At 42.5% G+C, this 17,952-nt stretch overlaps 1 protein-coding gene across 10 annotated transcripts in view; it reads left to right on the top strand.

Moving 5' to 3' along the window:
• Positions 1-14,211, top strand: part of lpp (LIM domain containing preferred translocation partner in lipoma) — a 244,864-nt gene extending 230,653 nt beyond the window's left edge. For all 10 annotated transcript variants that reach the window (XM_078168576.1, XM_078168573.1, XM_078168574.1 and 7 more), the window contains 2 exons: positions 3,517-3,637; positions 6,569-14,211. In XM_078168576.1, coding sequence (XP_078024702.1) covers positions 3,517-3,637; positions 6,569-6,697 — 250 coding nt within the window. In that variant the 3' untranslated portion in view covers positions 6,698-14,211. The remainder of the gene's footprint in view (positions 1-3,516; positions 3,638-6,568) is intronic.
• Positions 14,212-17,952: the final 3,741 nt, after the last annotated feature.

Below are 17,952 nucleotides of genomic sequence, written 5' to 3'. Positions count from 1 at the left end.
ATACAGAATGCGCCTTTTTCAGGGCAGTGGGGGGTGTGAGCAAGTAACAAAACGTGTAGCTCAGCATGTGACATAAACAGTGACGTGGGAGGGAAGCCACAGCTGGTCAGTCCTTTGGTGATTCTCTCGTAAGTTGGCCCGTTCTTCACCGTCCCCGGGGAAGAAGCCGGAGTACCCTGACAAAATCCACGCAGGAGAACATGCAAACTCTGCACAGAAGGGCCTCTTTTAACTAAATCAGAGTTAAAAGAGCTCTCTATTCGATATTCAGAACGCATCTATGATTCAGACATTTTCTGCACACAGCTCTCAACATGAAGGTGGCTGATCCAGTGGCTGGCAGCTAACAATGCTAACAGTGTGAAGAGTGCTAACAACAGCAACAGTGCTGACAGAGCTAATGGTGTTAACCTGAAGGGAACCAGAGGGTGGGCGCTAAGTGGACTCAACGACACTGTCCCGATATTGGTGGTAACTGCTGTATGAGCACAAAAAGCTGTTGGCTGCTATATTATATCAACGCTCTTAATATTATATAGAGCTCATTTAAAAGACGAGTGAATGTTCAACTTGATTCGATTCGACTCCAAATGAGCGCTAATGTTGTTCTTTGTCAGCCGAATGTGTCGGTTTTGTATTTACAACTTGTTCCACTTACTCCAAGTGGCTAAATCAACTAGTTCTGCTTTAAAATCTTTAAAATCTGTTACTCTCCCTATGCGTATTTCAGCCTAATCAATCCGAGATCTTGGCGCTTCCCTTTTGGGAAATATTGCGGGTAATGTCACAAGCCCAATGACCTTATGAAATGTGGCTGTGGACATGAATTTAATAGTAAATTCCTGTCATTGTGTCACACTCCACCGATTGCATAACCAGCACCTTACCAGAAATGTTCCTTTACTCAGTGACCAGAAGGGAAACAGAAGTAAACAGCTGGCTCTTGGTGTGAGTGCACAGCTTTTTCTTTGTGGAGTAGCTGCACTGGGCCGTTGTTTAATTCCACATGACAAGTGTGACCTCAACAGCGCAGCCCTTTGTGTCGAGGAATAGTCACGCCTGCGCCTGAGCTTTTTCTCTGGCTAATACAGTGCAGCTGTGGTTCCCCAAAACCACACATCCCCTTCACTTCCTGATTCCCATGCATTCAATCGGCATCAGAAATTGAAGTGTCCACCGGCCATCAGTCACCTGACAGGACCTGAGAATCAGTGTGCCTTTCATATCCTCAGTGATCCTTTTGTTAGATAGACTTCTTCCTCCTGAAGGCATTTCCATAGTTACCAATTCGAGAGCTTGAAACTTTTTTTGTGAAATTCAGTTGTAATATTTTGTAAAAATCCCACAGCTTGTTTAGCTTTTCCTCAAATATTCTGTTGATGTGAAATATTTCAGAGAAGGGCAAATTTAGCTTTTAGTGCCACCTCGATGGTTGAGTGAATCAAAATTAAACTAAAAGGGCACTTGAAGAGCGCAGACCTTCACCAAGGCCAAATGCCCCATCTCGTTATGTGAACAAAAGTGAAAAATAATTCATATATCCGCCCTGTGATTTGGATTCACTCCAAAATTTAATGGGTTCTTACTTGGCCCAGGCTATACTCTTCCACCAACTTTCTTAAAAATTGGGCCAGTAGTTTTCCTGTAATCCTGCTGACAAACAAAAATCGATCAGAAAACATAACCTCCTTGGCGGAGGTAACAGCAGAACAAAATGCACAAGCTATGTGTTTGTCTTTGTTTAAAATAAATGTTTCATAAAGTGTAAGCACCATTGTTCTTTATAACATCATGTATTTTTACTGGTGTGTGAAGAACTGAAACAATTTGTCGATAGATCGGTCAGTCCAGGGGTTCCCAAACATGAGTTGGGACCCCCACAAGAGGTCATAAGATAAACCTGAGGGTTCATGAAGTGATTATCAACAGAGAGTCGCAAGTAGACTGAATTTTTAAAGGGACACTTCATCCCAAATTCAAAAATATATATTTTTATTCTTACCTGTTGAATCTCAGTCTAGATTGTTTTGTCATGAGTTGCTGAGTGTTGAAGATATCGGCTGTAGAGAAGTCTGTCTTCTCTCCAACATAATGGGACTAGATGGGACTCGGCTTGTGGTGCTCAAAGCGCCAAAAAAATACACCTGAAAACCTCAACAGCAATGTCTCTTTCAAGAAATCATGACCTAGTTACTCTAGATAATCCACAGATGAGCAGCTGAAGAAGAAGAGATTTTCTGTCTACCGAACTACATCCGCCAATTGTGCAACCGCACAGAAGGAAGTGTGCATCTTCACGTGAACAAGAGGCTTGTGCCCATGACAACATGAGATGTAAACATAATGGCGTCCTCCTTGGCTGAGCCTTAACATTGGCGAGCTCAGTGGTGCTAGGTGAGCTAGCAGAAGATGCCCGCCTCATGAGACAAATGTTTAGGAAATGCTGTACCAGTCAATTGACAGAAAATTATTTGGAAAAAAAATGTTAATGGTTGATTAATTACACATTGTGTCTTATCCAGCTCAATTGATTAATAAATCAATTGATAAATAACAGAAAACATCAAATCCTTATTTTTACATTCCATAATTTAAGTTATTTCCCATCCATCCATTTTCATCCTCTTACCTGGGGCCGGGTCGCGGGCGAAGCAGGCCGAGCAAAGCACCCCAGACATCCCTCTCCCTAGCAACACTTTCTAACTCATAGGGGAACCCAAGGTGTTCCCAGGCCAGATGAGATTTGTAATCCCTCCAGCCCTGGAGGATCCTGATCAGATGCCCGAACCACCTCAACTGACCCCTTTCAACACGAAGGAGCAGCGGCTCTACTCTGAGCTCCCTCTGGATGTCCGAGCTCCTTACCCTATCTCTAAGGCTGAGCCCAGACACCCCACGGAGGAAACTCATTTCGTCTGCTTGTATCTGCGATCTCATTCTTTCGGTCACTACCCAGAGCTCATGACCATAGGTGAGGTGTGGGGCGTAGATGGACCAGTAAATCGAAAGCTTCAGCTTCTGGCTCAGCTCCCTCTTCACCACGACAGTCCGGCGCAGCACACGCATCACTGCAGAAGCCGCACCAAACCGCCGATCCAACAAGACCCCGAGATACTTGAACTCCTTTGCTTGAGGCAGTAACTCTCCCCAACCCAGAGAGGGCAATCGGTTTCCGGCAGAGAACCATGGCCTCAGATTTGGAGGTGCCGACTCTCATCCCGACTGCTTCACACTCGGCTGCAAACTTGATTATAAGGATTTTTTTTTGTGGTTGCTGTAAATGAAACATCTTTGAGGTTTTGAGCTGTTGGCCAGACAAGTCAAACAATTTAAACACGTCAGCTCAGGCTCTGGTAGGATCAATTCACCATTTCACGACGATTTATAAACCAAACAATGAACTAATTAATCAAGAAAATATCAGGAAGTGAGTAATGATGGTTTCACATTGTCGTTGGAGGTCCCAATATGTTCTACTGTTCTGAGCTCGTTTCTGTTGCTGGTTCTGTTTCACAGGAAGTTCGCTCCACGCTGCTGTGTGTGCTCTGAGCCTATAATGCCAGCACCGGGCCAGGAGGAGACCGTCCGTATTGTGGCCCTGGACCGCGACTTCCACGTGCAGTGTTACCGCTGTGAGGTATGCTCTCTATGTGTTTTTATCTCCTCTGGCATGTGGGCTCTCTATAATTAGCCCTGCTGGTTATGTACCATGTTGCAAAGCTCCAGGTGACAGTCATTAAGGCATGAAGGTAGAAGGCATATCGTGCATGCCCGTCCCCCGAGTCACCTTTTCAGCGAGACTGAATCATCCCTCTCTTACCTGCCTCGAAATAGCTTTCCATCTCTCCTCTGCAAAGTTCATGGACTTACATAGTATCCAATCTGTCAGCCGCCGCTCGCCAGCTGATAAGCGGCGCTGAGACATTACGTGCCCGGCTAAAAGAGAAGTAACGTGTCACATTGTCAAAGAGCCGTGCCAGTGTGAGTACACAGAGCGTTTGGCAGACATAAAGGTCAAAGGAAAGCAAAGCAGATTAGTTCAGCTGAAGGGGCTCAACAAGAGAAGAATTTTGTCACCAGGGAGACATGAGTAGATGGAGTTGTACTTCTCAGAGCGTCTGTGTGTGCACATGAGTGTGCATGTGTGTGAGAGAGAGATGTTAAGAGTGTAACCCAGTGTCACAGACAATGAGAAAATAATACCAAAGCAATATGTGTGAGTCTGTATGTGTGTGTGTGAAGTTGTCCACATGGTGTGTGTGTGTGTGTGTGTGTGTGTGTGTGTGGTTATTACCCTGTAAGAAGAGGGTAGAGAACACACTGTTTTACAGACGCTGGATCAGAAAACAAACTGAAGGCTGGAGTCAGACCAAAGATCCACACACTGTGCCAGAACAGAGAAACATTTCGATTTAAGAGATCTTCTTCAGGCTTTGTCGAGTAAACAACACGGAGCAGAGCGAGAGATGTACAGACACAAATACAATTATCACTCAGGTCTTATGTATGATCTGCTTGATTAAAGGCATCACACACTGGGGACGTTTTTATCAGTAGATTGTTTCTGTAATGATTATTTATTACTACTATATTCAAGGAACTGACAACCATTCATTTTACTGTGAATCGAATGACCTAGCGAAGAAGCGATGTAATTGTTTTTCCGAACAAGGTTGATTTTTCTGAGCTTTAGCATCACAAATAAAGGCATCCTCCAATCACATCGTACGAATCTGATGTTGATGGCAAACTTTCATGCTCCTTTCAACCTTGATTTGCTCCTTCCAGTCTTACCTTTCACAATAAAAGCCCTGGACACATACACTGTGTAGCTGTTTACCAGATGGGACTCATATTCCCTCAGAGAATTTTGCTAAAAGCAGACTCAGTGAAATTGCAAATTTGTGTTGCTGCCAGTATGAATACTTTAATTAGGGATGTCAGTTTTTTTTTTTTTTTTTTTTTTTCCCGATAGCCGTCACCCATTAACCAGAAACTAACCAGTTCATTTTAAGAAAAAAAAAAAGCAAAATGACATGAGACACAAGGCTCTTACCTTTCTTCTGGCACTTCATTGGTTCAGTGAGCTTTAGCGTTACATTTCAAAGTGCTATTCATTTTGAGGTGGTGACATTTTAATGTTTTGTAAATGTTTTTCCATTTCTTTTTTTTTTTTTTTTATTTGGTCAGTTTTTCTGACAGCTAGCTAGCTGCTTTAACATGCCGAACATAGTGCCCAGTGCCCACACTTTGGTCTCAACTGAGAAGCTAACGTTAGCCTTGTCTGCTCTGCACTGCACACCAAAAAGGTTGGGTGGAAGCTAGCGAGCAGCGCTGCTCATTTGGAGATTACAGCTAGTAACGCCATCCTGCAGCCGTGGAAACATGGTAGCTACCCTCGTTTACCCCCTAGCTACATTTTGAGCTGCAAAACGCTGTTCACATTGTTAACTATGTTAGCACCGCTAGCCATGCTGACGCTGCTAATGATGCTAACAGTGCTAACATAGGTAACATTGCTAAAGGGGGTATCGACTCAAAATTGAGCCGCTTTCTCAGTGGGGCAACCTGGGGGGACACTAGAGGGTGGACACAATGTTTCCATGGCAACATAGTCAGGTTGGGATGGTGTTAATAGCGATAATCGGCAAATCAGTGGTGCCACTAGCTGATTAGCTCCCAAAAGACCAGGTTGGTGTTCAGTGCAGTAAACTCACGTGTTGCAAAATGAACCTACACACTGACATGTGTAACTGGTCAAAAATATTCCCTGTGGTTAAATGATTGGTTAACCGTTGACATCCCTAGTTCTGATGGCGAGTATTTTGCATTTTCATGTCGTTTATTCGTCAGGCCCCCGGTGTGTAAAGGGCTTAAGAGTCAATCTACTCCCAGACTGGACTAATCAGAGCAGAGACAGATAACAGTGTGTGTTACTTGTCTTTTTGGGGACAAACTATACCTCTGCAAAAAGGGTAAAGTAGAGAATAAGCATATAGAAAATAATATGGACAATTTATAGATAGATACACATACATACTGTAACATACAAACGGATGACAACGACAACAAGCTGATGTTCAGCTGTGTTGACTGAATTTGTATCTGATACATTAAAATAACAGCTGTAAATGTCTGAATGTGACACACAAATACAGAAGGTCCTAATTAAAAAATAACACTGCAATTATTAATTTGAATTCAATAAAAAAATGTATCTGACTCCTGGAATTGAGAGGTTATTTTGTTGGATTTGTTGGGACTACTAAAATAAAAGTGCAACCCCCGAGATGTTCAGAGAAAAGAATTTTCTCTGACTGTTACCCAGTAATAACCAGTTGTTGCCCCTCCAGACTCACCAGCTGCTAGAAAACCAAAACACGGTCTCCAGCCTCGCAGGCTTTTCTGCAGAGAGCCTCCTGTAACTTGACACTGGCTGAGTTTATAAACGCAGTAAATGTCTCATTTAGAGTGTGAGCACAGAGAGCGTATGAATGTGCCTGATCGGTGAGCGTGGCTAATGGCTCTGTTTGTGTTTGTGGACTAACAGAGTATCTGTGTCCTGCAGGACTGTGGCTCCCTGCTCTCAGAGGGGGATAACCAGGGCTGCTACCCTCTGGACGGACACGTCCTCTGCAAAAACTGTAACACCAGCCGCATCCAGGACCTCACCGCCAAGGCCACCACTGACCTCTGAACAACCCGCCGCCTGGTCACCTCCACTGTGATAACCCAACGCTCGCTCTGTCTCTCTTTGTCTCTCCCTCTCTCTCTCTTTCTTTCTTTCTCTCGCAAACATACCAACCCACAGAAGCTTGCATTCCTCAGCATAAATATATATCCCTCTATATATACTCACTTTCAGTAAACATAGCATCACGTGTTCACCTGCATACATGTATCTATTGACTCGGTACAATCACAGCAGAGGAGGCTGTGTGTTTTTAACTGTGCTGTTAAAGGAATAGCTTAACAGTTTGGGAAATATGCTCATATGCTTTCTAACTGAGAGTTACATGAGAGGATCGATGCCACTTTCATTGTCCGTACACTAAATATGAAGCTACAGTCAGCAGCCGGCTAGCTTAGCTTAGCATAATAACAGCTAGCGAGGCTCTGTCATTATGCTCACTAATTAACATGTTGTACCTCACATTTTTACGGCTGCTTCTAGGCAAGAAATACTCCACTACATTCTTAGAGCTTTGTTTCTGTACAGATTTTAATAATGAGATAAAACGTGTTACCTAGAAAGTAGTCTGAGTGGGCGGAAGTTCGCTGCAGAGATCAGCCTCTCATTGGGCGGAACAAGCCACCCGCTGAAGTCCCGCCCTACCACCTCCGGTTGTGTAGCAGTTTTCAACCGTTTTCAACACGTCCTTTACTAACTTTTGCGGTGTTTGATCTTGTAGCCATTTTTCTGCCATGGTTCGCGTCCTGTAGGTGATATTTTTGTGGCCGTGCTACACCAAAACCTGTTTCCCCCCAGCAATATTTTTGCAAGCGCACCATTGCTGTGGCACCGCCCAGAACGATTGTGATTGGTTGAAAGAAGTACAAGCAGCCGGTGCGTTTTTTTCTCCAATCTCAAAGTGAGAGTCGGCCCAGCCAGACCTTTCTTTTCTTGAGAAAGGTCTGGTGAGCGAGACTACCTAGAGAGCTTCAGAGGCACTGGTAGGTGGTTTTTGTTACCACTGATAGAGTCGGACTTGCTGTGTTCAGTCTTTATATTAAGCTAGCTTTAAAGGAATACTTCACCCCCCCAACTGACTATTTGTGCATCAGTTATTCGTCTTGCATTATGTTAAACACTTAAAGAAAACATAACTTCTTGCATCCCAAAATGACAAAAATCGTAATTTTACCTTGCAGAACACAGGAGCTGCTGGTCTGTAAAATGGGATGAGTAATTAATATGCAAATGGTCATTTAGGGGGTAAAATATTGTAATATTATAAAAGAAGTTTGAATTTATTTCGGTCTGCAAATAGAAATAAGAGCGTCATTTTTAATCTGTAATTTCATGTAAATAAAGTCGCAGCCTCTCACAGAAAATGGCAGATACTTAAATATTACAGGGCAAAACATTACAATAAAGTAATTTAATATAACTTGGACACTACACCAACCCTTTTAAACAGCACATCATATTTAGCAGTCAACAACACAACAAACTAAAAGAGGCAAGGGCAAAAAAGTGGCTTCATATTTCAAGCATATTTCCCAAAATGTGAAGCTATTGCTGAAATCACTCCAAACCCACCAGTTAACCGTTACAATATACGTCATCACTCAGTTATTATCTCCTATCATAATCACCTTAAACCGGCCTGTTCTAGCCAGGGTGCGCATGTATGCATGCACGCCCACATTTTTCTGACTCCACCGAAACATGCAAAATGTTTGACACACCTGCCCTGCAGGTGAAGACGAATGGATGGACGTGTGTCTGTAGCTTTATCAGTATTTACAGTAAGCTGCAGAGAACACTTCTTTTATTCTTTAGTGTTTGTTACACTGCAAACCCACAGACGGTACACGAATAGGGATCACATTACACACTGAAGCTCATTATTGCAACACAGTTCTGCATAACTTGAACACCAAAGAATTGAATTTAAGCTGCCATATTTGCTGTGTTTTGTACGCAACTATATTAAACTTACATTTTATCGATCGGGACCACAGGAGTCACACATGGTAATTCTCAGTGTCAAAGAGAAAATCCTCAGTAGGCAGCTGTTGAATGCATTTCCCTTTTTAACATAATATTTTCTTTGTTCTTTCCAAGCAAATTTGCTTTTATGTATAAATAATTTTCTGTTGGCCTGAACAGTACAATCACGGCTCTGCATTCATACAGATACGGCCCTATGTTTGAGTATATCATCTTTGAGCAGATAAACATGTAACTTCTCTCATTCACAGCGACATATTTTAGATTAGTGATTGCAGTCTGGTAGAGGTAACAGATTAGAGATGGCTATGCAATTTTTGATGTTAATTGCATCGACACTTTATAAGAAATTTTATGAAAAAGGAAATATTTTACCTGTACAGATTCAAGCATAAGTGTCCTTATAGTAATCCTTTAATCAGAACTATGCTGTTGGTACTGTGTGCCTGTGTGTGTCACTGTGCTGTGTGTCAGTATTGATTGTACCATTCAGACTTGTCTTTTATATTTAGTGTTTGTTTAAGGTTGATGGGCGAAGAAGGGACCGTGAGAGTTTCCCAGAAATGACTGATTTTATTATTTTTTTCCATCCAACAATCACAGTCAGCCGACCAGAAGTTTGACTGTTTGACCTAATAGTTACTTCGTTATAATTACTAGAGTAATACGATGATGATGAGTTAAAGGTATCCTGTGGAGTTTTTGACCACTAGGAGCGCTGTGGAGCGATGGCTTTATGATGGGGCCCCCCTTTAGTTTAGAATCTTGCACGCACCCATTCTTCCATATGCAAAGGCGGGTCACCACAGGCCCAGCATGGTATCTGACTGACCACCCCTGACACCCTCCATACAAGATTTAGGGCACAAATGTAGTTGAGTGACCATCGCCTGCCAGGGCAATAATTGTGTAGGATGTGACACACACGGAAAGCTGACTCGCCAGCTAATGTTAGCTAGCTTGCTAATAAATATCAAAATATGATGTCACTGGTACATTCCCCATTTCCTTACATTCCATGCCTGTCTCCTAATTCACTGTCAGCCAGGCAGCATCTCACGTGGAGCAGTTTTTATTTTTCATGGCCAGTATCATAACAATATCGGCTGGTTAGACACGGCAGCAATCAGTGTCCACACATCTATTTTTGCTTCTGGTTGAGGCTGTGCTGGTCAGAGTTCACCAGAGTTCAGCGCCACTGCATATTTGCTTTGCTACCGGATGCAAATGTCACATTTAATGGAGGTGAACAGGAAGCAAATATTCACCAATGTTAATTTCACGCACCACCACAAAATGATGCACAGCAACTACAAAGGGACATCGAATGACCACAGACACAGACTTCATCTTGAAAACTAAGTTATGTGGCTCTTTCAGTTGAGGTCGTACTTCTTAAAGGGGTGGGGGCCCTTTTACATGTCTGTGTCTGAGGGCCAATTGTGTCATAACCTACTCATGCCTCTAGCAGGTGACGTGATACATGTTTTTCACTGGTGGTTCGACGCTAGTTTGCTAATCAACAGTTGGTGGAAGTAACACTCCAAGCTGCGGAGCTATGCTAGCATGGATTTAAACCAAACAGCAACCTTTGGGGCTGAAAAATGAAGCCAATGGGAAAGCGTCAAAAGCTGCAGTTCTTTGAATGGCCGATGGGGCTGGCTCCAACAATGAGTCAGTCCCCCTAGACCTCCACGCTAAGATGCCATGACAAGTTGCGCATAATTGAGTGACAGGCTGTCTGTCGATAGTTTCCTGTGGCTCCACCTCTCGCTCCTCCACAGCTTCACTCTCTCATCCAAACATGGTCGCTTCTGGCTCCAAAAAACCAAGATGGCGACGGCCAAATTGCAAAACTTAAGGCTTCAATACGTCCACAGACTAATGAGTGATGTCATGATGACGTTATCCATTATTTTTAAACAGTCCATGATATAAACATTGCCTGATTTAAAATATACAAATGTTTTCATTTTGGGTTTTGATTTGTTTACAAGAAAACTCCGCAGGGTGCCTTTAAACAACCAAGACGATGGAGTCAGTCAGTACTGGTCTGCGTATTTATTAATTAGATCAGTCTACAGTATTTCCTCAGCCCTGATTCCAGATGGGTATGTGGATGGATATGTTATGAACAAAGCAATCAGTTATCATTTTCAGAACATTCTCTTTACTTGTCTTTATAGTTTCCTCACATGTTTAGTGTCTTTTGGATATCAGAAACAAACATACTGTATCTACTGTTAACAGTAAGTCCAGGTCCATCTGAGACATTGTGATCAAGTTTTAACCGGGGGAACACACTGTAAATAACTGTGCTAATCAGCCCATTAATAATACATTAACACATTTGCTTGGGCACAATTTCTACATAAACACATAGAAACCTTTTGACTATTTAAATGCTAAAGGAGTTTTTAATATTCCCTAAAAACACAGTAAAAACTCTGCACTGCCGGGCCAGTAGAAGTTTAGGCAACCTAAACTCTATGTCCTCGGGAATTTTTCCATCAATATCTGGAGTGCAGTTCACTGGTCACACAAGAAAACTGAAAGACAGCAAGACTTACAGAAAAGTGAAACTCATAACCGACTCCTTGAGAGGAAAATTGTGCCTTAAATAGATGTCAGAAATGTCTCTGCAGTGTCACAAAACTGGGAACACAGTTTAGAGTCATCTTGTATTTTATATAATCAGTAATTAATAATAAATAACTATAAATAGATCAAGCTGTAGGAGAAGATGCATTTAAATCTGTAGCTCTCCTAGTTACGGAAGACTTATCTCTAATACTTTGAATAACTGCACAGTATATCACAACATGCTGGCTGTTTGACACTTGACTCAGTGAGCCGTCTGATTACGGGTTGTTAGGCAACAAAGGACAGAACCTACACACTCCATAGAGCGTCATGCCACATGTGTTGCTAGGTTTCACCTCTCAGAGATGTTGCTGGGGATCCGACTCAGTTAGCATGTCACGTTGGCCGTCTGCGAGAGGTCAATACTGGGCCCGCTGACCTGCTGGGATAATGAAGCAGCACCCAGCATCTCACATCTGGTGATGGGAACACAAATGAAGATTTCAGAGGCGGAGATTAAAAAAAAAACGTTCAGCTGATGAATTTAAAAACCTCGTCTGAACAGAAGTAGTACAGTGATGCTCATTTAAAATTGTAATTAAGGTAATTTTCATAGCCAATTGTCTCTTAAAACAATACGAGCTTTTAGTCAGTAAGTGGACCTTTGTGCTTTGCTTTTCTTTCTGAAGCCAAAATGGTATCCATTATTCAGATCTGCCTCTGATTCTTACTCTACAGGAAAACATGTCACTGCAACACTGAAGCAATAAGCAGTAGGAACTGTGCTTTCAGGCCTGACCATAGCACAGAGGAACAGTCTGTGTTTAACTTAATTGGTGACAGTGTGAGGAAGCATACAGTAACTGTGAGCTACAAACATTGTGTAAAAATGTAGCTCACAACAGAAAGTGTGTGCTTTTACTGTAAGACCTGAGCATGATGTTTGGTGACTGAACCAGTTAACAAAACACTGGTTTATCTTATGGAACATTTAATACAGACATCAAATGCAACTGTAAACGCACATTTAACACCTGTGTTAGAAGATTTGCCAGTGTCATACACCAGAAGGGTCACTGTTAGAGTTTTAAAGGATGTGAGGACACTCGTGAAAGTTAGCAGCTAGCTGATGAACATAGCAGAGCATGTGTTTTGTTGTGGCTAAAAATATAAATGAATATTTGACGCACATTATTTAATATAGAAAATAAGTTAGCAAGTGTCATTTTAAATTACAGGCTGCAAACTGCTCAGAAAACAGTAAAAGCATTACAATAATCAGCCTCTCCAGGATTTTTGCTGGCTTTTATGGGGATTGTTGCAGTCAGAGTTACCTTCATGGCAGCTTTGTTTTTGTTTTTTTAATCGCGATGCAAGGTTTTAGAGGGTTTTTGCAGTGAAATATTTTAAAAGTAGCTGTGATGCTGTCTCTGATTGGGGGCCTGTTAAAACGAGCATTCAGTGTTTCCCACAGAATTAGAATCTAATTGTGATGGTAGCTGATTGCCGAACATCACCTGTTGCTGCCATTTGAAGTAACGTCTCTGTGAGCTGCTCTCTATGCTTGGTTAGCACAAGCTAACACAGCAGCAGGGGCTAACACTCGACCCCGAGCCGTTAACGGTCCCCAAATGACTCAACCCTGTTAATATCCACTGGATAACATTTGCCGTGTGATGCTAACAGTTAGCCCCGTCACTGTGTGTGAGACGCTGTCCCCAGTGCAGAGCTCACACTCCTGCAGCAGTTGTATTCTCATAATTAACACAGACAAAGGGGCTGAGAGAATCAATATTCTGCGTGCAGCTCTGCAATGAAATGAGATTTTACTTGTTTTAAATACTTAAATCTGCGTTAAAGTTGCACTGATTGGACGAAATTGCAAGGTTGTACAGAATTCATGGGGACTGGCTGAATTTTGAGTTAACTGTAGAGATCACGACATCCTGGAGAGGCTGATTAGTGCTGCATATCTTTTAAAGGACTTAACAGTTAGTCGGAGTTAATCAAAATGGCAGCGTGGACTAGTACAATATCCAAATAGCAGGAGATGAAGCATTTGTTAAAGGCAAAATATGTGTAAAATTAGCTTATTACCTTCTGAATGAAGTGTTGTGGTGCTGCAGTGACGGCCCGCCCCACAAATCATATTCTGCAGACTTAAGGAAAGTCTCTGTTTGGCACAGAGCCTCACAAAACATCACAACATGAGAATAATGATGCAAAAATGTTGTGAATCATACAGTAACTGCAATATATCATTCAGAATAATCACAACTGGATATATATTTCCAAATCGTTCAGCCCTAGTCTGATGTTTTTTCACATTTTATATGCTGTAGAATATTTAATTATTGGCCTATTAGCACATGTTTTCTACAAAGCGTCCCCCTGTCACAGAACTTCAATGTGCCATAAAATCTGTATTAAACTCTCCCGTTTACTCGTCCGGACAGTCCTTGAACACATCACACATCTTTGCAGGAGCATATCTGACATGAGGCTTGATGCTACGAGTATAAAGAAAAGACCATAATGATTTTTTTATTTGTTCAGTGTGTTCGTGTTTGTGTCTACTGTCTTTGTTCTACCCATGTTTGTAAAAGTGCCTTTGGCTGAGCAGTATTGAATTACTATACTGTGTATTTCATATTTTGCCGTGCCTCACTCAAAGATGTTGCCATGTTTACTTGTCTTTTACCAAAGTAAATAAAGAGGATCCCTTTTGTTTGGGCCGACTCTGTATCCATACAGTAGATGTTTCCATCAGCTGCGGTGCTTTAGGCTTTGGGAGCGGAGGCTGAAATGGTTTTGAGTGTGAAAACTCTCCTGAAAGAGCTTTGACCCTCTGTTGTTAAAGTAAAGCATCTCATCTGTGATCTTTGGAAGGGGCATGTAGTCAACTGGTGTTTTTTTTTTTTCCTTTCTTCAATAAAAGCTTTGCAATAGCATCACGTCTCCGTGTCCTTGTTTGCTTTTCCAGTATGTCGTCGGATTATATTTGGAAATATTAAAATCGTCTTTTCTTTCTGATTTAGGCCGAACCTGCCCTGCCTCATCCCCCCCGTCGCTGGTTAACACCTGCCCTTTGGCTCCAGGTTCATGGGATTGCCCAGGTAATGAGCTCCTTCTCTCTGTCTTCTCCTCGTGCTCCCCTGAAACTTCCCGGTGACCTCCTGAGCAGCGTACCTGCAGATGAAAGAGATTTATTCCCAACAAGTATAACCCAGGGCTCCTTCACTCTCTTCAAGAGTCATTTAAAAGCCCTTCAGTGGCAGCAAATGCCCCGCGCTTACACAGCTCCGATTCATTTCCTCCTGTCTCATGCTGCGAGTCCCCAGCCGCTCTTTAGACGAATTGGAATCACCTGCTTAATAGAAATCCTACACTCGCAATAGTCTTTTGAGTGTACATCTGGGACAGCGGTTTAATTACACAGAGATACAGTGTGCAGTCCTTTTTTTTCCTTGTGGCCACGATCAGCAAAGGCACTCAGCTATGAAGTATGCTTACTGCTGGGATCAGCTTGATGGAGTTGTTAGAATAATTTAAAGACCTCCTGAAAGTCTTTTTTTTTTTTCATACTGTCGCCTTCCTGCTTGATTTAATCCTTTCCATTTGTCATCTTTACTTGTGTGCTGCGTATCAGCAGTAAGTCACTGAGCATTTCATTTCCTCCCTGCAGATTGCTAAATTGAAACAGCAATCTGAAGTGTAAGAGCTGGGCAAAAGTGATCTCTATGGACAAAACTGGAAATTATTATTTGAAATGTTAGAAACAAAAACAGCTGGTGATGTAACGTGGAATTTGAAATCAAACAGAAATATGTAGATGCAGCCGACCTGATGCTTACAGTACATACAGTAGTTATATCATCAGCTTATTGCTCTCCAGCCCTCACCTCCTCATTCCTCTGCTGGTAAACTGAAGATTTTTGGAATGCCAGCAACGTGGAGATTTCCTAGTAATTTTTTCCGAAACATGCTGGAGGCGATAGTGTGTGTGTGTGTGTGTGTGTGTGTGTGTGTGTTTGTCTGCATGTGTGTGTCTGAGAGAGAGAGAGAGACAGAGAGAGAAGCCCTCCAGCAGTTTAGCCGAGGACTTGCTTTGCTGCACATAAATCTGGTGTTTACAAACAAATTGATGAGTGATGGGCCCTCCAGCCAACATGATGTACCCTCCAATTTCTTCCTCTGCATAAAATTCCAGCGTCAAGTCTCCGGGGGCCTGCTTCGGCATTTTTGAATGTCTTCTTCTAATACGCAGAATTATGGGCTGAATTATTTACCGGGATGCAGAGATGAGCACGAGAGAGCCAAAATGGGCCACTATCATGCATAATCTCGCACACTCCTATTTAAATGAAGCTGTCATATGGTCAGATTTACATAACATTACAATGTGGGCCGACATCGCAGCGCTCTGAGCTTAATGTTATTAGCTTTAAAGTGAATTCCCACTGTGCATTTGCATCAAGAGCATTGATTTTGTGCGTCCTTGAGTTGGCTAAAGGCAGTGATGTAATCACTGAGTCAGTGTTGCTCTGGGTAGAACTTAGGCGGATCACTAATCCAAGCCATCCCAAAGTGCACGTTGTATGAAACCATTATTAGTGTCTTCTCTTGTTCTACAACCGGCTGTGAACATCCAAGGACCGGCCAAGGTGCCTGCAGAGTTCAGGAGTGCCAGCCATCTTCATCACTTACTGTTAGTTCATGAGGCTGTTTCCTTCAAAACATTTGGAAGACACCCACCAAATTTCAATGAACCACTGCAACCAAACATGAGTGTTTTGTAGCAACCTGTCACTGCATTTCTAGCGGTGTTTGTGCCACTTGACATGGGTGTTTTACAGTGAATTGTCACTGCATTTCCAGCAGAATTTATTCCACCAAACATGGGTTTTGTATAGCAATCTGTCACTGCATTTCCAGCAGCATTTGTGCCAACTAACATGGGTGTTTAATAGCTACCTGTCACCGCATTTCCAGCAGAATTTATTCCACCAAACATGGGTGTTTTATAGCAATCTGTCGCTGCATTTCCAGCAGGATTTGTTCCATCAAGCATGGGTGCTTAATAGCTACCTGTCACTGCATTTCCAGCAGAATTTATTCCACCAAACATGGGTGTTTAATAGCTACCTGTCACTGCATTTCCAGCAGAATTTATTCCACCAAACATGGGTGTTTAATGGCGACCTGTCACTGCATTTCTAGCAGCATTTATTCCACCAAACATGGGTGTTTTATAGCGACCTGTCACCGCATTTCCAGCAGAATTTATTCCACCAAACATGGGTGTTTTACAGTGTCATGTCGCTGCATTTCCAGCAGAATTTGCTCCATCAAACATGGGTGTTTAATAGTGACCTGTCGCTGCATTTCTAGCAGCATTTGTGCCACCACACATGGGTGTTGTATAGCGACCTGTCACTGCATTTCCAGCAGAATTTATTCCACCAAACATGGGTGTTTTATAGCAATCTGTCACTGCATTTCCAGCAGGATTTGTTCCATCAAGCATGGGTGTTCAATAGCGACCTGTCACTGCATTTCCAGCAGCATTTGTTCCATCAAACATGGGTGTTTAATAGCTACCTGTCACTGCATTTCCAGCCGAATTTGCTCCATCAAACATGGGTGTTTAATAGCGACCTGTCACTGCATTTCTAGCAGCATTTGTGCCACCAAACATGGGTGTTTTATAGCAGCCTGTCACTGCATTTCCAACAGCAATTGTGCCATCAAACATGGGTGTTTTATAGCAGCCTGTCACTGCATTTCTAGCAGCATTTGTGCCACCAAACATGGGTGTTTTATAGCGACCTGTCACTGCATTTCCAACAGCAATTGTGCCATCAAACATGGGTGTTTTCTAGCAGCCTGTCACTGCATTTCCAGCAGCATTTGTGCCATCAAACATGGGTGTTTTATAGCAGCCTGTCACTTTCTTGCCAGCAGTGTTTGTGCCACCAAACATGGGTGTTTAATGGCGACCTGTCACTGCATTTCCAGCCGAATTTGCTCCATCAAACATGGGTGTTTAATAGCGACCTGTCACTGCATTTCTAGCAGCATTTGTGCCACCAAACATGGGTGTTTTATAGCAGCCTGTCACTGCATTTCCAACAGCAATTGTGCCATCAAACATGGGTGTTTTATAGCAGCCTGTCACTGCATTTCTAGCAGCATTTGTGCCACCAAACATGGGTGTTTTATAGCGACCTGTCACTGCATTTCCAACAGCAATTGTGCCATCAAACATGGGTGTTTTCTAGCAGCCTGTCACTGCATTTCCAGCAGCATTTGTGCCATCAAACATGGGTGTTTTATAGCAGCCTGTCACTTTCTTGCCAGCAGTGTTTGTGCCACCAAACATGGGTGTTTCATAGCAGCCTGTCACTTTGTTGCCAGCAGCATTTGTGCCATCAAACATGGATGTTTTATAGTGACCTGTCACTGCATTTCCAGCAGCAATTTTGCCACCAAAAGTGGGTGTTTTTTAGCAACCTGTTGCCATGTTTCCAGCGGTTTTTGTGCCTGTAAATGTAGGTTGTTGTTTTTTTTAGCAATACATTGCTGCATTTGCAGCTACTTTAGTGCCAACAAATGTGATTTTTTTTTTTTTTTTTTCATAAAAACCTGATGCTGAGTTTCCTGACATTATTTTGCCACCAAACGTGAGGGTT

This window comes from Epinephelus lanceolatus, chromosome 6, assembly GCF_041903045.1.
Source record: "Epinephelus lanceolatus isolate andai-2023 chromosome 6, ASM4190304v1, whole genome shotgun sequence".
NCBI lineage: Eukaryota > Metazoa > Chordata > Actinopteri > Perciformes > Serranidae > Epinephelus > Epinephelus lanceolatus.
Note: the sequence above shows the minus strand (reverse complement) of the source record. Positions and strands in the feature narration are given on the sequence as shown.